We start from the raw sequence: 27145 nt of genomic DNA on the forward strand, positions 1-27145 counted from the left end.
CTCTTAGTGAAAGAAGACAGACCAGATGTAAGGGATCTTCTGTCTGACCTGCAAGATATCAGTGACAGTGAGCGGAAAACAAGTTCTGCAGAAACCTCCTCAGGTATTATAGATTATTACTTGTTCCTCCATATACACAAACTTGAACTCTGTTTCCTTCAGGCAAGGCTATGTCCTTCTATTGCATGTACTGTTTACTTCCAACATTTTAGACCAGCTAATGCCACTCGCCTCTATTTTAGCTTTGCCCATTTTAATTCTTGACCATCCTTTTGTAATATCCTTTCAGCAGGGTCCGCGTCTGGGTCAGAGGAAGAAGACGAGACCAGTTCTGAGGAGTCAGAAGAAGCAGAGGACGAGGATGAGGAAGAAGAGGAGGAGGAAGAGGAAGAGGAGGAGGAAACTGGAAGCAATTCAGAGGCTGCATCCGAGCAAACTGCAGGTAGTAATGTTACAAGGGAATAGCTATTACAATGACATAAAGTACATCAGATATACACTTCTATAAAATTCAGCTTAGACTCCATTCACATCTCTTCTTCGGTTCTGTCAAAGGGTCCAGTCAGAGTGTCGGTTTTAAAATCCTGAGAGGATTTTTTTTCATAGCCTTCTCTCCAAGCTGTAGGTTTGTCTTGCTCAAATGGCGTGTCTTTACACTCTGTCTTATGTCCTATGAACTTGGGCTACGGGACAATCAAGCCTATGACCATGGCTAGTGTTCACCTAATGCTGCTAATATGTTCTGCAGGCTCTAGGATCCTCGTTATAGACCGCTACGGTGCACTCCTCTCCATTATTGATAATCCAGACTTACACCTGGTCTTAGTCATTACTTTTTGCTTTTGCCATTCTTCACATTTTTGGACTATTTCAATTCATAATTTAGGGCCTCACTGTCGTCTTAGGACACTAGTTCATGTATAGATTGTTCTTAATTGCCTAAATCTACCTGTTTTGAAATAAGATTCCTTACAAAGGAAGAGTAGCTATTCGCTTTCTGTGTTGATACTTTGTTTTTTTTGTGAGGGGGGGGGGGGGATCCTGTCTGGTTAAAGAAATAACAATATTCACTAATTGTATTCATTGTGTTACAGAAGAGGTCAGTGATGAAGAAATGAGCGAGGAAGAGGAGAGAGAGAATGGGAATCACGTTCCTGTTGGTAAGAGTCTGATTATTCTTTAGCAGTACAGGCAATTGTAACTATTACTTGCTGATAAAGCGGACCCACTAATAATAGCGATGTTGTCCTATGTCGCAGAGAGCCGGTGGATAAATGTTATAGACTAGACGGGGTTTAAAGAGTTTTCTGAGCCATATATCTTTTTATTAAAAATACTGACCATGTGGAAAAATATTAAAATGGACTATACTCTCCTGTCCCGATGTCCCGACTCCCCAAAGCTCCAGCACCACCTCTCTGTTCACCCTGCCAGTGCTCTGCTTACAGGCTGTAGTCAGACCGTCGGCAGGACGTCACAGTCTGACTCTACAGCTTGTAAATAGACCCGGTAAGGTGAACAGAGAGGCAGTGTTGACATTAGGTAGCCCGAATAGGTGAGTAATGGTTTAATTTTTCAGTATAGCCAGCATTCTTGACAAATACGTGACTCTGGAAACACTCTTTTTTTAAAAGTGGTTTTCCAAGATTTGAGAAAAATGATATAAAAGGACTCGCCTGGGAAATACCTCTGCTGTTTTAGCTCCACTACTTTGGTGTTCCCTGCTGGTTTATTTGGAATGATGGTATCATGTCTAAAATACATGACTGCTGCAGCCAGTCACTGGCCTCGATGGTGTACCGTGATTGGCTGCAACAGTCACGTGTTGTAGACGTGACCTCATTGCAGCAGCCAAGCAAATGGTGGCACTGCAACAGGAGGGGATTTTACCATTTGAAAAGTACATCTTTTATTATTTTATGTCATCCTCCTCATCAAGCAAATTTTGCCCAAACCCGTAAAACCACTTTTCTTGTCCATGTCATTGACGAAAACAGCCAAAACCGTGGGTATAGCTGCTGCCAGTAGAAGACGGATACTATGGAGAAGTGTATTGGCTCTTTCTACCAGCTATACCCCTCCTACAACCACTAAGCTAAGGCCGTTTTGGCCTAATGTCCGTAGGAGGCAGGCCTTCTGTTCTGCAGTGCTTGCTATTCACTGTTCATATCGGGAGTACAGGGTGATATATTCCCCTGTTAACTCAGCAGGGGCATCGAAGTGGTATTGCCTTTCTGCAAGTCTCTTTACTTTCTTGAAGACAAGGTGGCATAACAGAGCTTTACCTCCCCTGTGGCCTGCCAGTGTTGGTTTTCCTCCTTTCTGCCTTCGCCCAGGCCTCCCACCTTCCCTACCAAAGGGAGGTAAGGAGTGAAAGAACGTTCTTGCTGGATACGGAACTCGCCTGCTACTTGGGACAAGGAGAGTATAGATCCAGCCCCGGCCTCCCATTGCCAAACCTTGTAGAAGGGTTCCTGGACTCCTCCTCGCTGCCCATGGTGCATGCGTCTATGTGGCAACCCCAAGATGCTGCTGTGCGATCTTTCCTGGCCCATCTGCTGCCTGACTAGACATGTTTTGTGCTGTGCTGTGCTGGCTTCCTTCCCTACCTTGTCTCCGACAGCAACTGTCCCAAGCCAGGAAATTTATTTGTAAAGCATCTCTAGATGCGGCAAGACTTCTGACGCGTTCATACACACTGTGGCTATTTGCTGCACCTTTTTGCTCAAGTGCTGGTCGGCTGACATCAGTTCCAAAAAGCCACTGACAAATCTTCTGGTGATTTCGAAAGCAGTGGGCGGCAAGAGCGCTCACCTTCCACTAAACTGGTTCACACGGCAATCCAAAGAGATGGACGGATCCCTGTTTCTTTTGCCAATTCAGTCCATGTCATTCCTTCCATGGAACAAGGCAAATTCCATTTGGTTGATAGACATCAAGAATGTTTACCTTCACATCCTGATTTGCCAGTCCCATTAATGTTTCCAGGGGTTCTTGATCCTCACGTCACTTCTAGTTTGTAGCCCTACTGTTCAGGTTGGCCACTATTGCCTAGGTCTTTACTAAAACCCTGGCCTTTGTGATGGCACTCCTTCATTCTTAGGTAGTGGTGGCCATCCCATATCTGGACAGTATTATGATTTAAGGCACTGTCCAGGAGGGCCAACATATAGAGTCTAGAAATTGCCTTGGACACCCTTTTGTTGCTTCAGTTGGCTCATCAACCATCCCAAGTCCACTCTGTACTTGTCTTATCGGCTGACTTTTTTTTTCTGGGCCTATCGTTTGATACCATCCAGGTCAGGGTATGCATGCCACTGCACACGATACTTGCCCTGTAGCAAGACATCCCCTCTCTTCAGATGCGCAGGCCGGTTTTGATTTGCCTTTGATAGCGGTTGCTGAGTCTCACGGTCTCCTCCTTCAAGGCAGTCCCATATGGCCAATTCCACAGCAGATTGTTACAACTAATCATTCTCTTTCAGTGGGATAGGTCGGAAAATTTTGCTGCGTCAGGTGGGGCACCCCAAACGTGAACCTTATGACAATTAGGGTTCAGCTATCAACTCCCAGCATTAATTACTCAGTCTCGAGATCCATAAGCTCTAGCTAAAGATGCACTGACGATAACGTGGCTTGCCATTCTTGTATGCTTTCTCTCCTTGTATGGTTCCATTGATTCCCAGGCTGTTAGAGAAAGTCAAACTGAAAGGCCTTCCGCTGATTCTCATCACCCCAGATTGGCTGTGTCGAGCATGGTACGCCAACCTTGTCTCTCTTCTCTTCGAAGCACCCTGGCCTCTGCCACTCAGACGTGATCTTTCACAGTGTCCAATCTGCCACCTGAATTTACCTTCTCTGCATTTAACGACATGGCTGTTGAGACCATGGTCTTAAGGGATCACGGGTTCAACAGAGCATCGACTCTTCCATGAGTAAGGCTAGAAAACCTTCTTTGGCTCGTATATATTACTGGATTTGGGAAAAATGTTTTTGGCTGTGTGAGCGTAATCATCTGCAGGCTATACGTTGGCTTGGCCTGCATCCTTGCATTCTTACAGGGGAACCTAGACATGTTCCTCAGCACATTCAAGCGTCAGGTTTCTGCCCTATCGGTGCTTTTTCCGCACCTACTGACTTTCAAAGCTTGAGCGTGTACCTTTCTCCAAGGGGTGGCCCATTCTGCACCCCCTTACCACTGTCTGACTTCGTCATGGGATCTAAACTTGGTTCTAGATGCCTTACAATCAGCGCCTTTCAAGTCAATGGGCGACATTGCCTTGCACCACCTCTTCTGTAAGGATAGCCTTCTTAGTGGTGATCACCACGATCAGACGGATTTCCAAGCTAGCAGCTCTTTCCTGCCGCTCACCCTTTCTGATACTTCACCAGTACAAGGCTATACTTCGTCCAATCCCGTCCTTCCACAAGGTCCACAATTCGAGAAGCCTACCTCTTGAAAGGCAGTGATGTGCTCTTCCAGGTCACGGCTCATTCACACAAGCGGTGAGGGTATCTTATGCAGTGTTCCACAAGGTCTCTCCCTGGTGGTGCGTAAGGCCACAACATGGTCCTCACTAGATACGTTCCAAAAATTCTACTGGGTGCACATTTTTGCATCCTCTGATGTCACTCGGTTGCGGCAATCCACTGACCCGATTGCGAGCTTCTTCCCACCCTTGAGGACTGCTTTGGAACATTCCACGGTCTTGGCTGTGTCCCCCCATTGACATAGACAAGAAAACAAGATTTTTGTTACTGTAAAATCGTTTTCTTCCTTGGTCATTGGGGGACACAGTACCCACCCAGGATTCTGTTTGCTGCAAACCTTACCATTTTCTCTGTTTTTTGGCTATCACCTCTGTAGTCACAAGTGGCTACACTTGTTATAACTGTTTCATGTTAATTCTTTTTGCATACGAACTTTCTTAGTGTCTGCAGCAGCGGTATAGCTGTTAGGGGGAGCCAACACTTTTTCTCCTCAGTGTCCGCCTCCTGGTGGCAGCAGCTATACCCATGTTCTTAGCTGCCCCCCCCCCCCAATGAATGAGATGCTTAACAGATTTTACGGTAAGCAACAAAAATCTTGTTCTTAAAGCGACACTATATTTTAATTTTTCTGCTCTCCTGGCAGCCAACAATTTGTCTCATGGGACCGCATCTAAGAGGAAATAGTTTGTTTTATAGTTGTGTCCATATTCACACCTGCAAGGATTTTTATTCAAGCAGCTTTATTTTTGCAGATAGAAACCTGAATTCTTCATGTAAACCTCCCTCCACCCCCAGCTGCTTTCTTTGCTATAATGTGACCGCAGCACTTGGGATTTTATGTAAAGGAGCTGGCAAAATATTTAAGTCTTATTTTGTATTTTTATGTTTTACATGATCGTTGATCAGAATGGTATAATGTAGATCACCAAATTGTTCAGTACATTAGCTGCGGCTTTGTCACTAACACAATCTGTTTTGCAGTTACAGAGTCCAGATTTGATCACGACTCTGCTGAGAGTGATGACGATGACGACGAAGAGGAAGAGGAGGAGGAGGAAGAAACTAGAATTGAAAGCCCACATTCAATCGCTCAGACAGATGGCGAATATGTCCCTGATTCTCCGGTCATGTCACCTGTTGAGCTGAAGCAAGAATTACCTAAATATCTTCCAGCGCTACAGGTAAAATGAGGCGCACACCTGTAAAGTACAGCTTAGTCTAATGTATTACGGTTCTCCTTTAACAGTTTTTTTCTATTTCTGCAGGGCTGCCGCAGTGTGGAGGAATTTCAGTGCCTGAATCGGATCGAGGAAGGAACCTATGGAGTTGTGTACAGAGCAAAGGACAAGAAGACAGGTCTGCAAATGTTTTGGGTTTGTCACAGTTTTGACATGCATATATTAGGTTTTTGTCAGCAGTTCTTGTGGTGGAGCACAAAGGTGCATTCATCGCACTCTTGGGCTATGTTCACATGGAGGAAACCAGTGTGGCTTCCAGCTCTAAAACCGCAGCCAAGATGTGTGTTTTTGCTGTGCATTTGAACATTAGCCTTAAGGTGGCTTTACATGGGACACCTATTTCTCCTGTGCTTTCAATGATGAACCAATGACTGTTTACCGTAAGCAAGAACTGGTTGCTTTGTTGCAATGATCTGAAACGTAAGGGACTAAATTCTACTGAGCAATTTCTCACTTTTCGGTCCTGTATTTACACAGTGATTAGGATTCCAAAACATAAAAAATGCTCCTGCGCTGTCTCAAACAATCGACCAGGTTGTGACAAATATGGTATTTGTCTATAGGATTTCTATTAGTACAACGCGTTTCGTCGCATACAGGCGACTTTATCAAGTACATAAACACTACCAATGCATTGCATGTTTATATAGTTACTTACATGACAATCTGGCATCTCTCTCTGGGTGAGCTTCCGGGTTGTTACTGCTCACGTGACCTCCACGTCACGTGAGCGCTGTCTATGTAAGAAAGGTATAGAAAAAATGAAAGAGAAACTACATCCGGAGATAACCCGATCATGTGACTATATGGTCACGTGACCGGTGTCTCGGGAGCGTCAGTGTTCCCAGCGTGATGACGTCCACTGCATCCGGGGATAACCCAATCATGTGACTATCAGGTCACATGACTGGTGTCTCGGGAGCGTCAGTGTTCTATGCGTGATGACGTCCACCCGTTTAGATATGGTTTAGACTGGGGGATATTCTAATGCAGTCAGTTCCACCTGATGACTGCAGTTGTGTGATGACATGTAGTTAACTGATTGGTTATACCGGTAATGCAGGTTGTTCTTTGTAACTATGGGAACTTAGCCGCTAAAGGATGTTACTGGCTGTTATCTGGGTGTTGAATTTTTACTCATGGCATATAAATGCAATTATTAGATTTAACAATAGGTTTCTTACTAACTGGAAAACAAGTTTTGAGCCAAACTAGAATGACATATAGTGCCTTTTTTATATATATGCATAATAAAATTATAGTAAATAAATAATAAATAAGGACGAAGTGATTAGTTTGTCTATTGACGGCCTCAAAATAAAATAACATTAACATGAAATAACCTTATACATGTAATATTATTATGGTAAAATCAAGTGCTTAATGCTGTAAACAAAGAGGTTAATTAATAAAACCACTATAATAGACCCTTTATAAGCTTCCGAGTGGGATGCCACGTTGTTAAAACAGTACTTTTTTTGTAAAAAGCTTTTTTATATATACATACGATGCTGATTCAGTTTTCTCTAATCTATAATAGATATAAATACATAAATTAATGGAATAAATTAACTATACAATGCATGTATTAATACAAACTAAGAACATAGATTAATAAAGGTCATATAAAAACATACATTAATAAAAAGCAATAATAATGATAATAATAAAAATAGTAATAAAACTCCACACCACTATATTTTCTCCAGTACTTCATTGAGACCGTTGGGTACTAATGTGTCTAATCTGAAAATCCAATACATTTCCGTTTCACGTAGTTTTTGGATGGATTTACTGTGTAGGGATTCAAGTGGTGTTACCTTAAGGTCTTTAAAGTCTCTATTATGATGATTTAAAAAATGGCGGGACACACTATGTTTTAAAAAACCATTCTTTATGTTATTACGATGTTTGTTTATCCTTTCCCTTAAGGTGTTTATAGTCCTCCCTACGTATCTAAGTCCGCACGGGCACTCTAATAAATAAATGACCGATTTTGTTTTGCAGGTGAGGTGTTGTTTGTATTTACACAGGACAACTATTACTCATTTAAGCAGATTTTTTGGGTCTGCCAGTTGTCCACTGTTAAGCCATTCTTGGCCTTAAAAAAGAAAAAAAAACACATACAGAATGGGAGGAATTGGGCTAAGCAACACATGTGAAAAAAGACTTGGGTATACTAATAGATCACAGACTGAACATGAGTCAACAATGTGATGCAGCAGCCAAAAAGGCAAACACAATTCTGGGATGTATTAAACATAGAGTCTAGATCATGTGAGGTCATTATCCCCCTCTACTCTTCCTTAGTCAGACCTCATCTGGAATATTGTCTCCAGTTCTGGGCACTGCACTTTAAAAAAGACATAGACAAACCTAGAACAAGTTCAGAGAAGGGTTACCAAGATGGTGAGCGGTCTGCAAATCATCTCCTATGAGGAACGACTAAAGGATCTGAGAATGTTTAGCTTGCAAAAATGAAGGCTGAGAGGAGACTTAATAGCGGTCTACAAATATCTGAAGGGCTGTCACAGTGCAGAGGGATCAGCCCTATTCTCATTTGTACAAGGAAAGACTAGAACCTATGGTCCTGGCGATTCTGGTGAAAGATAATTTCACAGGAAATCGGCTGATTGCTGCTGCAAGTGAGAGGCTGCAGTGTTACGATCGGTCATCAGTCTGGGATCCAAGAACACCAATCTGGTGTTGACTGCAGCATTTAAAGGGTTAACAGCTGTAATCTGAAATATCTGCAATTGCGGCTGTTGTGGGCAAGTGTCAGCTGTCATATATGGCCGACACCCACCGAGCTTGCTCCATACACAGACACGTAACATGCGTCGTACATGTTTGGCTCATGTTGGCAAGTTAATGTTATAGCTGATTAGCCTATGTTCATCATGATTTTGTACATTGACCACTGGGGGCACTGTTCTGGTAGAGATTGGGCAGAATCTTGTCGGTCCACAGTAGCGGTGTCCAATCATTTGAAGACTCTTGGCCTTGACACTTATTTTTGTTTTCCTTATTGCTTTCTAGATGAAATTGTTGCATTGAAGAGATTAAAAATGGAAAAAGAGAAGGAAGGCTTCCCTATAACGTCTCTCCGGGAGATCAACACCATATTGAAAGCCCAGCATGAGAATATTGTCAGGGTCCGGGTAAGAATCAGAAGCGGTAGGACTGCTGAAATTATAATTGTCGGCCTGCAAATATGATTTATTTTCTCAGTGAGGTATATTTATCTTCCTTCACCACAGTTTAGTGATAGTTTTTGCTTCCCAGCCTCAACCATTTCCTGATTGTGGGCGTTACAGACAGACGTACAAGGACAGCTGGAATGAAATGTACTGCTTTGTGCTGGTACTGGTACATACACACACACGATTTGCTGCCTTTGCTAAATTTTACTTTTTAGGGGTTTTCCCATGGTAGACTTTCACGCTCCAACCGCTGACACCTTCACTCTTAGAACAATCTGTGGATAGGAGTGACTATGTACAGTCACTCGCTATAAAAATCAATAGTATATATGGCAATTCAGCTGCTTCTGTATGGCATATTGACTTGATTGGAAGTAGTGGGGTAGGCATCCCTGTTTTGGGGATCAGTGAGGGGGCCAGCTTCAGAACTCCCATATTCAGATTTCTGGCTTATCTAGTCAGTGTAGTATGAAATATATTGTAGGAAACCCTTTTTAAAAGGATCCTGTCATCACATTCATGCTTCCCTAACCGTCGGCAGCGTGTAATACCAACAGGCTCCTTTATTGCAGTTCTCTATATTTTACTCTGAAACACTGAGGTTATAGGGAGAGACCGATCAATAAAGCTGAGCTGCGTGGAGGAGACAGTTGGCAATCTTTCCTGTGTCCTGCTCCTTTTTAAACCAGGTTTCTCATTTGTGTCATTGGGGAACACAGAAGATTTCCTCAAGGTTGGCCTTTAAAGGGAACCCATCCTCAATTATAAGCACCATGAACTAAGTTTAGGGGACATGGAATCCGGGGTGCCTTTTTTTCATACCCGTTCCTGCGGTGTTTTTTGGCTAAGGCACCGCACACACATACCAGCGTGACCCTTTTCAGTAGGCTGTGCACACATTCCTGCTAATCTCTATAGGAGGGCACACGTGTGCACAGACTTCTGAAAAGAGTCAAGCTGGAGTGCATGCATGCATCGGGCGAGCATGAGACACAGCTATCCAGGCTCCACGTTAACTAACTTAGTTTATGGTACTTGTAGTTGTTGACACGTTGCCCTTAATAACCTAGTTCCATACATGTAAGGATTGATATACACTGTGTACTAGTCGGAGGATGGACTGTAAAATGATTTGGCTCTGAATTCAGATATTTTAGTTGTTTCTCTTTTTTTTTGTTTGCCCAGGAAATTGTTGTTGGAAGCAATATGGACAAAATCTACATTGTGATGAACTACGTAGAACACGATCTGAAAAACCTCATGGAGACGATGAAGCAGCCCTTCCTACCAGGTGATTGATTTATTTTTCTTTTATCTTCAGGTTACTATGTCGTAACGACTTTATGCATTTCATAACATTGAATTCATTATTCTACATCACTTTTAATATAGGTACCTCTAGTATTTTTCACCGCTCTAAACTTTGGACATTTTACAAGCTGTATGTAAGGTCTGACTGTAATGACACCTTTTGCAGTTGTGCTGGCACAGGCATGTATTCTCAGCTCCTGAGTGACAGAAATATTCCCAGTCTGAATATTGAATTCACCCATGAGGGCTATAGAACCTAATGAAAGTGTTGGAAGTTTATTGTGGTAAATTCTTAAAAGGACTGTCCCACTTCTTGCTGTTTCACTGCAGGAAGCGGACAGCTCCGTACATCACACAGTGGCCCAGGTTGGTACTGCAGACCGAGCCATATTTAAGTGAATAGTACTCGGCATGCAGTCCCAACCCAGGCCACTGCGCAATGTATGGAGCTGTCTGCTTCCTGTAATAAAACAGTTAGAAGTGGGACAACCCCTTTTAAAGGACTTTAGTCTTACGATAGGCTGTCAGTGTGCTGTGCTTGAGGGTTTTACAACTAGGACACCCATTATTAGCAAAAGAAAGAAACCATCGTGTTCTGAGAAGCATCATAGCCTCTTCAGTCTGCTGACTTGGCGCCTCAGTCATCAGTGGAAAAATCCTAAGTATAGACAATCACTGTGAGTACCTGCAAGATGCTTGAAATTGATATTTCTTCATCAGTGTCAGTATTTATATTAAACAGGAAACTGGAGGGATACATACAATATTTGTTCTGGTAAAGCAGATTGTTGCAGCATAATACCCAAATGTCATTGCATTAGTTTTGAGCCCTCCACAGTAACTATCATCTTCTAATTGGTTGTGTACAAAATCATGTGTCATCTCCTCTGACACTCAGTGGAGTCTCTTCTGTATTTTTTGGCCCCTGCCCTCCATGTGCGCAGGTTTGACATGTTCCCTTGTTTAGTCCTGATGTCATTATAAAACTAGCACAAGTTTTGAAAAGTCCTAAATATCTCTGCATTGGAATGTAATTTCTTAAACGACGGACGTTTTTTAATTGCTGCAGTAAATTTTATCATCTATTTTCCAACCATCTGTTACTTATTACTAATTTATTTTAAAAACCTGAAAAGCAACTAACAAACTGTCATTTCCCCATCTCCTTTCTCCACAGGTGAAGTGAAGACACTTATGATTCAGCTGTTAAGGGGCGTCCGTCACCTCCATGATAACTGGATTCTTCACAGGGACCTGAAGACCTCCAATTTGCTGCTCAGTCATGCCGGGATATTAAAGGTACTGCCTCCTTAACATCGTTTCTGAATTCTCCCAGTGTAGAAGGGGTCTCATCTAGCCAGTGATGTGCATTACTTTCCTTGCTATATAAGCGTCTTGCTCCTGCATCGGCAATCACTTATATACCCTATGATACATACTAGCGGTGTGAAATCCAGGTTAACTTAGTATAGGCTGTTAATCATAGAGTGCACCTAAGTCCAATATCTGTTAGCTTTGGACAACACCACATCATGTTTCAGCCCCGCAGCTTGAGTTTTGCAATGCATACATAGGATTATCTCTTATCCCTATTTAATGTAGGAAGGCAGCGGTGTAGGAAGAAGCTCCTTTGGAATTCCCTGATGTGTAGATGAATAAACCTGATACCAAAGTGCAGCATGTTTTGTATCAAAACCAAAGGTGTTGTACGCTGCTTAAGGGTTCTGCTTTTGGGGTGAGGATAAAAATGCTATCTATTGTATCTAGCCACCTCTCTAGAATTTTTTTTATATACTTGCTGAGCGTGTATAATGGCATATATCATTTCACTACTTCATTTTAATTATATTTCACTTAATTGGTTTCTATTCTTTACAGGTTGGAGATTTTGGCTTAGCCCGTGAATATGGCTCTCCTCTAAAACCTTACACTCCCATTGTGGTCACCTTGTGGTATCGAGCTCCAGAACTTCTGCTTGGCGCTAAGGTACATGTAGTTAAATATTCCAAAACCCATAATACAACGTTATTAGAGATGAGCGAGCATACTCGTTAAGGTGATTTACTCGAGAAAGCATCGCCTTTTTCGAATAACTGCTGGTTCGTCCCTGAAGATTTAGGGGGGCCGCTGGGGGTTGCGGAGGGGATCGGGAGGGAGAGAGAGATCTCTCTCACTCTCCACCCCATTCCCCTCTGCCGCCCCCGCGGCCCCCCCCCGAATCTTCAGGGACGAGCCAGCATTGAATGGCTGTGATTGGCTAACTCAAACGGCGTCAGCCAATCACAGCATTAGCTTTCTGGAGGCGGGGATTTCAAGCCCTGCATCCAGAAAGCAATGCTTTGTCGGGGACGAGGAGGGAGCGACAGCCTGCAGCAGCGCCGCAGAACTCCGGGGGAGGGGAGTACTGCTTTTTTTTTTTTTTTTTTTTTTTGACACCGTATTCCCGGAGTATAAGGCGACAGTTGGGGGGTCGCCTTATACGCCGGATTATACAGTAATTAGTTTAGAAAAAAAGATGGCTGAGGGGTGACCTAATAACTATGTATAAATACATCAGAGGACAATACAGAGATCTCTCACATCACCTATTTATACCCAGGAAAGAAGGTTTCTACACCAACATAGAAGGGGTTCTTTCCTGTATGAACAGTAGGACTATGGAACTCTCTGCCTGAGGATGTAGTGATGGTGGGCTCACTAGAAGAGTTCAAGAGGGGCCTGGATGCCTTTCTTGAGTGATATAATATTATCACTTATGACTTCAAAAGGGTTGTTAATTTGGGGAGTATTCCGATTGCCAGATTGGAGTCGGGAAGAATTTTTTTTTCTTCCTTAAATGGGGAAAATTGGCTTCTACCTCATTGCTGTGTTTTTTTGCTTTTTTTGCCTTGATCTGGATCAACATTGGAAGGGGGGGGGGGGGGCGGGGGTAATAGGCTGAACTGGGTGGACATATGTCCTTTTTTTCGGCCTTGCGTACCATGTTACTATGGTCACCATTTCCAAGGTGCCCCTCAACCTCCCCCCTTGTTGTTCTGTTGGTTAATATTGGCCGTTCCTCTAGTTGGGTAAAGTAATTATCTTTACTTATTGACAGAAACTTGTTACCTTCTCAATGGCTTCTGTTCTATTTGGTGGCCTAGAGAGAACCCCTATGAGGATTTTGTTTTTCACCTCCATGCATTTCTGCCCATAGCGACTCCACATGTTCATCTACTACCTACTTTCCTACCTATCTAGCTCTTCCTGTAGTGTGGGCTTTAAGCAGGTTTTTACAATCTTGTCTGAACAGACTGTGACCCTTTAAGTTCACTACTCATTCACTGCTTCTATTCAACCAGGTCTCTGTTTTCCCCACTATGTCATAGTTTTCCTCAGACATTATCACTTTGTTCATCAACCTTTTTGGTCAGACTTCTAGCATTAGTCGCCATATATTTTATTTTAAATGTATCCCTATTAACTGTTCTGCTAGTTCTAACTGTTCTAACCCCTCCTACCGCTTGCTTCAACCCCATTTTCATTATTTCATCCCAGGTCACTGTCTTCCTCCCTATCGCTGTAATTGCCCTCCCCAGTCTCTAGTTTAAATACTCCTCCAACCTTCTAGTCATCTTCTTCCCCAGCACAGCTGCACCCTCACCGTTGTAATCCATATGGTAGAACCTGTAGCCAACAAAGTCAGTGTAGTTCTCCAGGAACCCAAACCCCTCCTTCCTGCACCAACTCTTGAGCCACTTCTTTACTTTCCTAATCTCCCTTTGCCTTTCTGGTGTGACACATGGTACAGGTAGTATTTCAGTAAATCCTACTTTAAAAGTTCTTGCCCTGAGCTTACATCCTAATTCCCTGAAATTGTTTCTAAGGATCTGCCACCTACCTTACTTTGTCATTGGTGCCAATGTGCACCATGACCGCTGGATCCTCACCAGCCCCTTCCTTGCACTGTCAGCCCGATCCACGATGTGTCGAACTGGAGCACAAGCAAGACAATACAACATCCGACGATCCGGGTCTTTTTGTCAGATTGCCTGGTCTGTCCCCCTAATATTTGAGTCTCCTACTACCAGGACCTGTCCAGCCTGCCCTGTACTCCTATTCCCATTCTTACTGGAGCAGACACATTCCCTGGTGGTTAGAGGGCATGTCGTGCTGCAGCTATGCTAACTCTTTAATGGCATTCCCTTCATCTGCCAACTTTGCAAACTTGTTGGGATGTGCCAGTTCAGGACTAGCCTCCCTGATCATCCTGCACTCCCGTGCTGCCATCCACTCGGACATCTTCCCCAGCAATTGTCTGCTCTGTGAACAGTAAACTCCTTTCCATATTGCCAATGGATTGCTGTGTTGCAAGCTGTTTAGATTTAGATCCAGAACATATAATACAATTCAGGGCAGCACTACTCCACTCAACCCACAGGGTGGGACCAACCTTGTGCACGCCACAAAAGGGATCCGGATCCTGAGACCCCAAAGTAGTGCAAACAGAAGAGAAGAATTTGTGGCAGCAAGCAGCGATGCAGTAAAAACTTCTTCCTTTATTACTCCATACACATACGACGTTTCGATCAACACAGTGATCTACTTGACAAAGATCACTGTGTTGATCGAAACGTCGTATGTGTATGGAGTAATAAAGGAAGAAGTTTTTACTGCATCGCTGCTTGCTGCCACAAATTCTTCTCTTCTTAGATTTAGATCCAGGATCTGGGCTTCCAAATGCATTAAACGCTCACATCGCGTACAGCAATGGCTGTTCATAGACTGCATACATGGCACAAGATGTACACTGGACGGCATTGTCAATCATAGAGCACATTCTAAATGGGGATCATACAGATAGATTAGAGAAAAAGTAATATATGCAAAAATTCAAATAGATACGCAGTAAAATACTTTCCCAAAGTCACTAATCCCAAGTCACACATTAACCCTTAAGGACCAGGCTGTTTTGTATCTGAAGGACCAGACACTTTTTAGGGATTTTACACATGTGGTGGTTTTACTGCTCTATTTTTTTTCTTTAGCTTCCAAAATAATTTTTTTCCTTTTTCCGTGACATATAGGGCTTTTTTTTTAAAAATCTCTTTTTCACTGCCTTTTTTCCGTTTTATTTTTTTTTTGTTTGTTTGTTTTATTGGGGGTAAAGAGCTAAAAACATTTATAGTGGTGTTTTTTTTAGAATTAGTATATTTACGCTGAAATAAAGTATGGGAATGGGTTCCTCATTTTGTTTCAGACGTTTTGATGTATACTATGTATGGTTTTGGATTACAGGGCGCATATAGCGACGGTTTTGGTTGGCGTCTGCTTTGGGTTATTTTCTTATGTATATATTGTTTTATTCTGTAATTTTTATTTACTTATTTATGTAATTATTCTTATTTTTTTTATTTGACATTTTTCCACTGTAGCTGCAGCATCCATAGGACCCTCAGTTACAGGGAAAAACATCCCCTGTAGTGACATTAGTCACTTGAAGAGCTGGCCAGGGTCCTGCAGCTCTGCTGTAACAGGGAATCCGAGCAGTCACGTGACCCCTGGGCTCCCATGGTGGAAGAAACCCTTTCGCTTTCCCTTTTTAGTACGTATGGCTCATTGAGCGATGTCTACTAAACAGAGGAGGCAGAAAGGGTTAAAACGCACTTTTCCCTCCTCCTCCGGGTTATCTGCTGTGACTAGCAGCTCACAACCAACCCTGCTTCTAATTGATTGCAGCATCATGAGGCTTTAATCCCCGCTGTAATTTTACATATGGCTGGGCTTTAAGCCTGGTACCAAGCGCTGTAAATTTACAGCGCCTGGTCTTTAACGGGTTAAACAGCACACTTAGAATACAGCCACACTTGCTCCGCTCGCACGCTCACTACTGTTAGCTTTATGTAACACTTATCTATTATACATCTGCTTCTCAGCTGTTTGGAAACGTGATTCTACAACTTTGATTCTGTTTTAGCACTACGCATTATATATCAACTCTGGATACCAATCCTAATCTTTGAGATCCAGAATAAAAGTCATCATGCCAATGAAAGTTTATTGGGTTATTTCTATAATTGTTTGACTGTATGTTTAGAATATTAACAAAAATGTGAATATTCAGCTAGAGGTATTGCTTTCTTTGCCGTATTGTTTGAAGTTGCGTATGTAAAGGGCCATTTACACGGGACGATTATCACGCAAAATTTATTCAAAGTCTAAATGTTCCCTGCTCATGCTTCTCGTAGAATGTGAAGCGCTGAGTGAGAAGTGAACGATACTCAGCGGTGATCTGCCTGTCTGACCATTCTACACAAGCACCAACAACTAGCGGCGACGTCACTCGCTCCTGCCGATAGTATAGCCTAGATGCATCCTGTGTAAATGGGGCCTAAATCGTTCTCCATTGTCACCCATTTGTGTTACGGTTTATAATCAAAATGTTTAATAAAAAAAACATTGCCGTGGTGGACGTAACTTTTGAAGTCTTGATATTTTAACCATTTCAACTAAAATCGGTTAATTTCATATTTTTAATCTCTTCTCCACAGGAATACTCCACAGCCATAGACATGTGGTCGGTGGGCTGTATATTTGGAGAACTTCTGACCCAAAAGCCTCTCTTTCCTGGAAAATCTGAGATTGATCAGATCAACAAAGTATTTAAGGTAAAGTGGATTGTGTTTTATAGGGGCTTTCACACCGCAAAGATTATGACTTCACTTGGGAGGCGTTCTGCCACTGCTTCCCCCCTCCCCCATCAACCGTAGTCTTAGATTGTGACACCAAGGTGTGGATTGAGACATCAACTTTAATAGATGTTACATTTTTGTTGTAGTGTTCTGCCATCTTGTTCATGGTGGTGCTACAAGGTGCCACGGTATGGACACTTCAGTCAGATCTGGCAAATTTGTTTTCCAGGATCTTGGTACCCCAAGTGAGAAGATCTGGCCTGGTTACAATGAGCTTCCAGCAGTGAAGAAAATGACCTTTTCCGAATATCCTTACAACAACCTCCGGAAGAGATTTGGGGCTCTGCTCTCGGATCAAGGATTTGACCTCATGAACAAGTACTTACAGTATTTCAGAGTTTTGGATGTCTTTGAAAATTGTTACGACTGGTTCCTCTTACCATCCATTTACTGTTTGTGTTTTCCTCAGGTTTCTGACCTACTGTCCTGCAAAAAGAATTACTGCAGAAGATGGCTTAAAGCATGATTATTTCTCTGAAAGCCCCCTGCCGATTGACCCTTCCATGTTCCCCACATGGCCAGCAAAAAGTGAACAGCAGAGAGTTAAACGTGGCACAAGCCCTCGACCCCCGGAGGGAGGACTCGGTTACGCTCAGCTGGTAAGCTTGTTGATCCATCGCTTACAATGAGAAGTATAGATCTCCTAGTTTAAAGTAATCCTTTCCTCTTTGTTACGTGATGTACATCATAGGCTCGGTTTCTGAGCCCCCTTTATACCCGACCCCACAACTCTAACGCATACTTGGTGGATGCTGGCTGTAAGCTCTGATCACGACTATTTGACAACTCTTATATGTTGTCATTTATGACCGCGGCATGTAAGCAAGCTGTGTTACCCTTAATTAGGATCCTGAGCAGTAACCCCCCCCCCCCCATCCATCAACTACTAGTGACCTATTCTGAGTATAGGTTTTCAGTTCAAAACGCCTAGAATACCCTCTTCAAGGTCCCTAGTAGGTTTTTTGTATTCACAGGTCAACAAATGAAGCATTGTATATGATGGACTTATATTCTGCACTTGTGTGTATTGTTCTCCGTTGTAATATTCTCCCCTCTTATTTCAGGGGGACGATGATCTTAAGGACACTGGATTTCACCTAACCACCACTAATCAGGGGGCATCTGCAGCAGGACCCGGCTTCAGCCTCAAGTTCTAAGTGTACTGAAAAAGGAAAAGACTTTATTTTCTGACTTGAGAACTGAATAATAAGGGCAAGGATTCAGATCCAGCAAAACCACCCAAATATTGTAGCAGACTCATCTACCACCCCATCATACCATGAACTCTTCATTCCAGAGAAGGACCTTGGGACACGAGCAGGGACTGGCGTCTTTGACGTATTTATTTTTCACTACTGTATATTTGTAGAATTAAAATGCAGTTTATAATTGTTTAAATTGCCTGTTACATTCTTACTGTCACGTATGGAAACTTCAGCTTCATGCTTCAATAGGGGGCATGGCTTCAGATATTACACTGCGAAAGAGAGCTGAAGGCCAATCGGAGATCAACAGCTGGACCAATAAACTGAGAATCATCTTGGTAAAATAAATGAAAGGGTGGAAGGACAAGGGGGGTCATTACCACGTCTAGTCTGAATATGAGCACAACCACATGAAAGCGCTTCAAGACTGAAGGTAGCAGATCCCATAAGGGTCAATTTACATGGGCTAGTGCAATATCTGTCTTAGAAACTTGGACCGTTATTGCACTTGCAAACACATCGCACTTCCATGAAAAATTGTGGGTTTGCAAGTGTTTTCTGTACACATTGCCCCTAATAAAACAAAAAATCCATGACAAGTATTAAAAACAGCCGCTTGTCTTCTGCATCCTCTGCTCTGAGCGCTTGGCTGTATAACAGCTGGGTGATCACTCATCTTGCGCTGTAAATGACAACTATTATCACTCAAAAGTCGCGATAATCGTTGTCTAAATGGGCCTTAAGACCGAATTTAACAATCAGCTAGCAATACCTGAAAAGCGCACGATGGGCGTGTGTTTAGACGCGCCGATGATCGCTAAAACGATCGCAGATTAGCATGGGGTTTTTTTGTTTTTTGTTTTTTTTTAAAGCGATCATTGGCTGGTGTAAATGGGCCTTAAGGGGCGCCAAACAAATTCTCACGTAGTCCAGGAAACGAGTCATGTTTGGAAAGCTTATGCCAAGGGGCAAGATCATGTATGCAAATGTGTTTTGCAGCTTTATGCAGCACAGTTTAGATATGGTACTGTTGCACCAGGGTTCCTGAGCCTTTAGCTATGCCCCTAGTATGGTCCTTTCAGGACCACAATACTCTGATCATTAAAGGGTTAATATGATTGAAAAAAGTGGCCCATGGCACTAACACACACACAAATAAAACTGAAAATTCACCACATCAAAAAAACAAGGTTAACAAATACGATAAAGGTTGTCAAGTTGTTATCTATGTGGACTATCAGCAGGATAGGCCATAAATAGTAGAACAGCAGGGGTCTGCTGCCTAGGATCCCCACTGATCAACTGTTTCACCGGTGTGCTGGTTTACTGAGCTGATTTCTGTAGAAGGTAGACAACTTTGTTCTCATTGAAGTGACCAAGCTTCCTATTACAGGCCATTCACTTCAATGGAAACTTTGCATGTAATACCAAGTCTGGGCACTGCAGTGAGAACAGAGCTGTCTGCTGGGCCTGTGTGCTTGTGCACAGAGCTGAAATCTGCAGGAAGCAAACAGCCGATTGCAGTGGGCACTTGGGTGGCAGACCCCTGCTGACCTACCATTATTACTGGCCTATCCTGCTGATTGGCCATCAGTAGTTTACAACTGGACAACACCTTTAAGGAGCTACATAGACAACAAATCAAGGGAGTCCGGGAATATCAAAGAACATGCCAAACTTGATCATATTGTTTCTGATTACAGGCTTCACTTACTATAATATCTGCATCTTGTGTTGTCCTATGGTGCAATCTGTAAGGTAAGTGCGGATCCCATGGAGAACATGAGGTGATTCCTCGCAGCCAAAGATATAATGCCAATACAAAACTAATACAGATGGTCCCCCTACTTGCGAACAGGTTCCTTTCCAGGAGCCTCTTCGCAAGTACATTTGTTCGTATGTCCGAACAAGTGATTGTATAGAGCAGGATTGCGGGTGGATCCCGCTCCATACAACGTCAGGTGCCGGCTGTTCTTACAGTGGGCACCCGGCGGCAGCAGTTCTGACGAGCCACGCCGCTCATCGGAACTGTTAACACTTTAAATACCGCTGTTTGCAGGTAGCCCTAGGGCCTTTCTGAAGGTCCCCGGCTGCCTAGCAACCGCACAACGTCCCGCGATCTGACCGGACAGGTTTAATAGAAGCCTGTCCGGTCCCTGTACAGTATGATGTAATGCCATAGCAGTAAACACTGTATATGATTGCTCAGGTGGGAGAGTGTTTATGTGAGGAATTTCTGGCTAGCAGGGTTTTAATTAGTGTGAAGAAAAGCCATGGTCTTCAGCCGGCATGAGTAAACAAGTAGTCATTGTGTTTGAAAAACTAAACAACTTGAGGGGTGATTGTTAGCCAAAGACTGAGCAAATGCCATTTAGGCCTCTTTCACAAGGCTACAAAGCAGCGCTACAAAACGCATGTATGTGAGGCTGCATCCGCACGGGCTACAAAATCATCACTACAATGTGAAGCCCTGGGTTCTTTCACATGAGAGATGTTTTGTAGCCTGAAAGAACCCATTGGAAAGCATGGGCTTCACATAGATGTGTTTTGTAGGGATGATTTTGTAGCCCATGTGAAAGAGGCCTTAAACGAAGCGAAAAACAAACTAATAACCATTTTTATGCAGGCTGAAACTGAGCAATAAACGACAAATGAACGAATAGAGCACGATGGCTTTGCATTTACATGTGACGATTATTGCACACATTCATTTGAACGAATGTTGAGCGATAATCGTTGTGTAAATGGGCTTTTCTATCTTACATTGTTTACAGGAAAACACAAACCCTTTAATTTATTTACAAATGATTTATTAAATCAAACCTGTCAGACACACAAAACAGCAAAGCCGAAAATCTTAATTCCACTGCATAATATATGAAAATGTAGTACAATAAAAGAACTAAATGGGGCACCATCGGGCGGCCCTTCTCTATTATATGTATGATACCATATCCTCACCAGCGGTATGTGTATAATTAATGGTTTTGTGGGTTTTTTTTTTTTACCTTTTAACCTTTCTCTGTGTCAATTAACACAAGGAGCTTAAAGGGCCACTCCGGTGACTTTAAAAAAAAATTGTTCATGTTGTAGCTATGTGTATATGTGTCAGCTCGTGTTACCTTGGTTAGTTATTGCTTACTGTCTGAAACTCCTGGCCTCTTTTCCTTAAGATGGTCATGTGATCTCAATTCTGCCTAGCTCAGATCTACTTGAGTTTATGGATTCATTTTTTAGTAAGATTCTCAGTTTGTGAGATGCTATTACAGAAACTTCTTAGAGGGGAGTGTGCACAGTTATAATAGAGGAGATCACAGCTCATCCTCCTGACTATATGCTTATGGTCTCTAATTAAATTGCCCCCCCCCCAGGCAGCAAACATTCGTGTAGCCTCAACTAATCCTGTGCTGATGCATCATGGGATAGACTTGAAAGTGAAACCAAAATCTCTCACCATCAAGACCTCCATAGTGTGACTGATGATCACTTGAGGGGGGCAGGGATAGAAAAAATGTGTTCACCAGAGTGACCTTCTAATGATTTGTGTAACTACAGAAGATATATACAAATGCAATTGTCCTGCATTGCATTTTTGAAGAGTGTTGGGAGGCCTAGTCATTCTCCACATGCTGAATAAATATGAAATTGCTACTAATACCTACCTGCATCTTGAAGGGGTTGTCCAACCAAAAATGTTATTGGTGAAATCCAGCCCATAAATATAAATACTTTTTTTTTTGCGTTTACATTTATTAAAGAGGGGTTTTTTTTCCCAGATATTCCAGGACTGATGTGACAATAGCGCCACCTGCTGTTTATATGCCCAGCTATAATACTGAAGTACTACAATACTGAATGACTGCTATTTACACTGAGTGATCGGCGATCAGTTCATCATCCATTGTTTATGCTGCATAAACGGTGAGCGATGGAGTTTAACTATGACAGTTCAGAGTAAATAGCAGCCATTCAGTATTGAACGGTCACTATGTTAACTGAATGGAGAAGGGTGGGGGGGAGCGAGAACTGAAATCTGCTCCTGCCACCCTGCTGTGAGCCAGTGATACAAGCTCCCGGGCAGGAGCACCGAAGCGTGTATGTGCGGGGATGAGTGTTGGTCATCGTTTGCCCGACATGCGTCCTGTCTAATGGGGCTTAATTGTTCCACTTTCCACTTTCTCAGTCTTGCTTCTATCTTTGCTCCGCTGGGTATGTGGAGGGTTCCCTGGTGTAGCGAGCGGCTACTTCTGATGTTGCTGTGTCTTCTTTGATGTCCGACTGGATGCTGAGCAAGTAATAAGTGTTACCGCAGAGAAGCAAGACTAAGTAGTTGTGATCATCTGGTATATTTACTGAAATAGACCGGACACAGAAAGCCTCTTCAATAGAAACAGTAGGTGGCGCTATTTCTAACAGTCTTGAAATATCTGTGGATATAAACAGAATAGCGCCACCTGCTTTTTCTATCCTCAGATATTCCAGGACTACTGTTAAAACAGCACCACCTGCTAATATTTAGTCCTGAAATATCTGAGGAAAGAAACAGCCGGAGGCACTATTCTAACTTTTTTAAATTGGTGTAAATACAAAAGCATGGGTATAATTATGGCTGGATTTAACTATAAATAAAGCCCCGCTATATAGAATAAAATACTGAAAATATTTGTAATTGTCTTATTCCTGCGCAGCCATATCGGTGGTTGAGGCTATTCATGTTCAGCTTTTACAATATTCGACAACTTTTTTTTTTTTAAATAAATGAATTTTCTTTGCAAAGAGTTTTCTATAGAAAAAGTAAAAAAAAAACTTCATCCATAGTGAGTGATCAGTGCTTGTAGCTCTAAGGGGCTGTGCTGTCATAGGCTCATGACTACACTTCCTGATTTTATTTTAGGGACGTTGGGGTATATGTATTAATTAGCCTTCTTCTTGTGCTAGAATGCTGGCATCAAAAAGTTGCAATTTTGGCACAGGATCCAAAATTGCAACTTTTTTGGGGGGAAAAAAGCGTGGGCCCTAGTTTTCAGGGGCATGGACGCATGTGCTGCCAGATTTACTATAGTAATTTACATCAGTCTGGCTCATGGAGGTGCTGCCAGATGTGACTAATATATTAAGAGGTTTCTTGCAGTGAAGCTTCCACATAGAATGAGAACACAGTCAATATATCCCACTGTTTGTGTCCAGATCAACATCTGTGTAGATACCCATGCACAACTAACTGCTGCTATTCAAGCCAGTTATGGTGTGAACATTGATGAGAATGGGGGTTTGGATCTACAGTGATAGACAGGGTGTGGTCAAAAAGTGATCTAGTGCTATATAGCTCATTACTGGTGTCCTAGATTAAAATAATAGCACACTTGAAGAGGAAGGCTTGGATGTACTACATGATAATATGGTACACAGGCCCCTGGGGACCCAAGAACATGGATTTCAATTTTATGTTGTGGCCCCTGTCGAGGAGAGAGTAAAACACAATTGCAAAGTTGTAGCGTAGCATGTAAGAAGCAGGAATCTGCTTTCCATGTCTCTAAGTCCCATCGGACCGCTGTTATGACTGAGGAAATAAAAGGGTACTTGAAGTGGTCTTTTTCTGCTACAATAGGGGCAGATCATCCAGATCCACCATTGTCTGCAGGACATTCAGGTTGTTGAGAGTCCTTGGAATGAACACTGGTCCAATGATGGCTCCATGCATGTATCATAGCAGGAGGAGGCCACTTCGAGCTCCCTTATTTGCATATTACCCAGAGGAGCATAAATGGCCTTATAGGTCTCCCCACTCACCTTCTAGGTGCTCTCCCTAAGGAGAAAAGATAGCATTCCTGACCTTACTTCAGTCATAGCAGCGGTCCCATGGTACTTAAAAACTTCTGCTGCTCACATGCTACTATTCAACTTTGCAATTGGGTTTTACTCTTACAGGGGCCACAACACGAAATTGATGTTCCAGGGGCCGTGTGCCATACCCTCTTGTAGTACATACATGCCTTCCTATTCAAGTACACTATGGTAATCACAATATAGGACACCAGTAGTGAGCTATAGCGCTGGATCAATCTTTTTGACAACACCCTGTATTACAGAGCACCATTGCATGTTCAGGTATATAATATGCGTTGCGGACCCAGTGCCATTACATTCTCCATTACTTTACCGCAGGCTTATGCAATTTGTAGCTCTTCAGCTCTCGTGAAGCAGTGAAACTCACCAGTGTCCTCAGTGGTTGAGAATCATGAAATCAGCTGTTCACTATAGCTCAAAGCTTCTGTTCTATGGCAACGTCAATGATATCACATCAATCCACCCCAATTAGGGGTTTTGTATCTCCCTAGCAAATGTAACTTCTGCAGGGGGTAATATGTGCAAAGCTCAACAATGTAAAGGTACCCTCAGTAGACAAAAATGCATTGCATCAGCACCAAGTATTGAGAGGTTGAGTAATCAACGTAGCAAAATGGCTAGTTGTCGAGAAAAGATGGTGTGTGTGCATACAGTCGGTCAAATCATTGGTCCTATGTTGTCCAAAATTCTAAGTGACTACTGGATTCCTCACATTTGTACTCTTATATTCCATGAGTAGGTTGTCAGCACCCGTTCCCTCTTCTTTACTATGCAGGTATAGAGTCCTTCATTGATGGCATTGGCGATTATACTCATGTGGTCATCATTGAGGGACAGATATCCAGGGTATGAGTATTCCAGGAGCTCGTTGTCTTTGTACCAGCTGTAGACATACAAAAGTAGACAAGAGTGGCAATTTCAGCTGGTCTTCACCACTTTACAGTACAGTAAAACTGCTCTAAAAGACCACCCCTTATGCAGAACAGATGTCCATTTTCTTTTTAATATGCCATCCCCTTAGAAGACCACTCTTAAATGCAATTTTGGTTAGTTGTCCCAAAGAGACTTCACAGTATGATTTAAAGGGGCTGTTCAGTTACAAACTATTGAAGGCCTATTCTCAGGATAGGCCATCAATAGTAGACTGGCAACAGTTTTCTGCCCAGACCCCTGTCAGCCAGCTTTTGCACCAAGCTTATTTCTGAAGGAAATGGACAGCTCCGTTCTCACTTCAATGGGAACTTTTGCCTGTAATACCAAGCCTGACCACTGCAGAGAGAATGGAGCTCTCCGCTTCATATAAAAATCAGCTCAGTGCAGGAGTGCATTGGCTAAGGGAACAGCTGATCAATGGGGTTCCCTGGTGACAGATCCCCATTGATCTACTATTAATGATCTAACCCGATGATAGCTCACCAATAGTTTACAGCTGGACAACCCCTTTAAGGCACGGGTCTATCATTTTTCATTTGCCCAGGTAAAGTACATTGGCAAACAGAGAGCTGCAGGTCTCTGACTCTCATTGAGGGACAACCTTACTGATCTTTAGTGTGACATATGGGAGGTAGCCATAGGTATCAGAATAAGATTCCAAAATAGTTGCAGCTTGGCTTGTAGGTTTATTTTGATTTGGGGTGGAATGAAATGTGGCCACATCATGCTCCTACAATAAATCAGCTGTATTTATATAATATACTTACTATACTTTGCCTTTCTTATGGATAATCTTTTTTCCACAGGTGAAGGTTACATTTCTGCCTTCTGGAACCATCCGCACTTTGGTTCTGGGTGGTATCGGTGTTGGCATCCGGGTTGGGAATGGAAAGTCTAAAGTGTACAATGATGAAGTGCTGTCAGGTACCCATATCTACAGCGCAAGTTGGTTAATAGCAGTAATCATTATCATTACGTTCTTCATTCTGGATACAATGTATGCTCTTTGCTCGAGGTTTAGAACAAGCGTAAAAAGGAATTACTTTTCCACTCTTCTGTTGATGTGCACCCTTAAGTTTTACTTCGTTCACACCTGAAGGTTTTTAAGCAGTGATACTTCATATATTGTGGACCACAGCCTAAACATCCCACAAGTGTAAAACTGTCCGACCTCGACTTTGTAGTGTGAGACACTGAAGGGGTTAATGGTGCACGGTCAGTATGTTCCCCCTCAATTCAGATGTTACGCCCAGTGGATATGAAGGGAGTTCGTGTCTCACTGTATGGGACAAGGGGAAAAACCAGGATGCATAATGATCCCTAGCAAGAGTAGTTGCTGGAGATGTTTTATAAAACATGTTTGGGCCTGGTTTTTCTTTGGAATGGATGGCAGGCTTGGTAGTGGGGCTGACCATTCCACCCCTTCCACTCCAGGTCTTATTAAGGGGAGGCAAGCTTCCCAGGTGTAGAGGCTGGGTAGTTAACCCAGTCCATAAAAGTCTGCAAGGCGGTAGAGTGAGGCCAGGTGCAGCTCGATGCTGCAAGCTGCTGGTCTCGTGAGACGCCTTATCCCTTACCAAGGGACAAACTGGACTTTTGCACAAGCGTGTGGTTTTCGTGCGGCTGCAGCGAGCCTTCCGTATAGTCAGGGACGGACTCTATATAGAAAGTGCTGGATAAGCAGGATTTTGTTTTATGCCTGAAGTTAAGGCTGTATTTTGTTTATTTTTACCCTTTCTAATAAACAAAGGCCAAGCCTGTATGGACTTTATATGCTGTTGTGGTCTCTGACTGCCGCTCACATTGCAACCCCGCGCTCTACCTGAGCTGACTCTCCCACAGTAGTTACACTCAATCTCATTTCAATGCATCACAGAAGGGGAAATATAAAAAAAATTAAAAACAATCGCAGAAAACGGCCATTACTTACTGAGTGAGGAGTGCATATAGATGCATCCTCCTCTCACCATGCAGGTAGCTGACTACCAAATGGGGGAGCGAATTACACCTGTGCGGGACACCGATGAGACAGCCACTCACACTGCCTCTTCATATAGAGGGGAGTGGCTGCTCCCTCATTTTTAGCAAAGTTAATTAACATATAAATATACACTTATTGACAAAAAATTTCACCCAGATAGAAATGTCGGATTGCTGCATAACTCTGCATGCAATTATGTCCCGGG

At 42.8% G+C, this 27145-nt stretch overlaps 2 protein-coding genes across 10 annotated transcripts in view; one reads left to right on the top strand and one right to left on the bottom strand.

Annotated features, from left to right (window-relative positions):
• The window catches only part of LOC136632130 (cyclin-dependent kinase 11B), a 34721-nt gene extending 16349 nt beyond the window's left edge, over window positions 1-18372 (top strand). For 6 of the 8 annotated variants that reach the window (XM_066606771.1, XM_066606769.1, XM_066606775.1 and 3 more), the window contains 13 exons: window positions 8-103; window positions 290-442; window positions 1095-1160; window positions 5473-5672; window positions 5757-5847; window positions 8769-8890; window positions 10118-10223; window positions 11421-11542; window positions 12122-12229; window positions 16774-16890; window positions 17144-17292; window positions 17384-17573; window positions 18039-18372. In XM_066606771.1, coding sequence (XP_066462868.1) covers window positions 8-103; window positions 290-442; window positions 1095-1160; window positions 5473-5672; window positions 5757-5847; window positions 8769-8890; window positions 10118-10223; window positions 11421-11542; window positions 12122-12229; window positions 16774-16890; window positions 17144-17292; window positions 17384-17573; window positions 18039-18131 — 1613 coding nt within the window. In that variant the 3' untranslated portion in view covers window positions 18132-18372. The remainder of the gene's footprint in view (window positions 1-7; window positions 104-289; window positions 443-1094; window positions 1161-5472; window positions 5673-5756; window positions 5848-8768; window positions 8891-10117; window positions 10224-11420; window positions 11543-12121; window positions 12230-16773; window positions 16891-17143; window positions 17293-17383; window positions 17574-18038) is intronic. The other 2 variants (XM_066606770.1, XM_066606777.1) reach the window with 1 other exon arrangement.
• Window positions 18373-20971: 2599 nt separating this feature from the next.
• The window catches only part of MMP23B (matrix metallopeptidase 23B), a 38862-nt gene continuing 32688 nt past the window's right edge, over window positions 20972-27145 (bottom strand). For both annotated transcript variants that reach the window (XM_066606787.1, XM_066606786.1), the window contains exons 7-8: window positions 25727-25853; window positions 20972-24909 (exon numbers count right to left, since the gene is read on the bottom strand). In XM_066606787.1, coding sequence (XP_066462884.1) covers window positions 24735-24909; window positions 25727-25853 — 302 coding nt within the window. In that variant the 3' untranslated portion in view covers window positions 20972-24734. The remainder of the gene's footprint in view (window positions 24910-25726; window positions 25854-27145) is intronic.

Source organism: Eleutherodactylus coqui, chromosome 6 (assembly GCF_035609145.1).
Source record: "Eleutherodactylus coqui strain aEleCoq1 chromosome 6, aEleCoq1.hap1, whole genome shotgun sequence".
Lineage (NCBI taxonomy): Eukaryota > Metazoa > Chordata > Amphibia > Anura > Eleutherodactylidae > Eleutherodactylus > Eleutherodactylus coqui.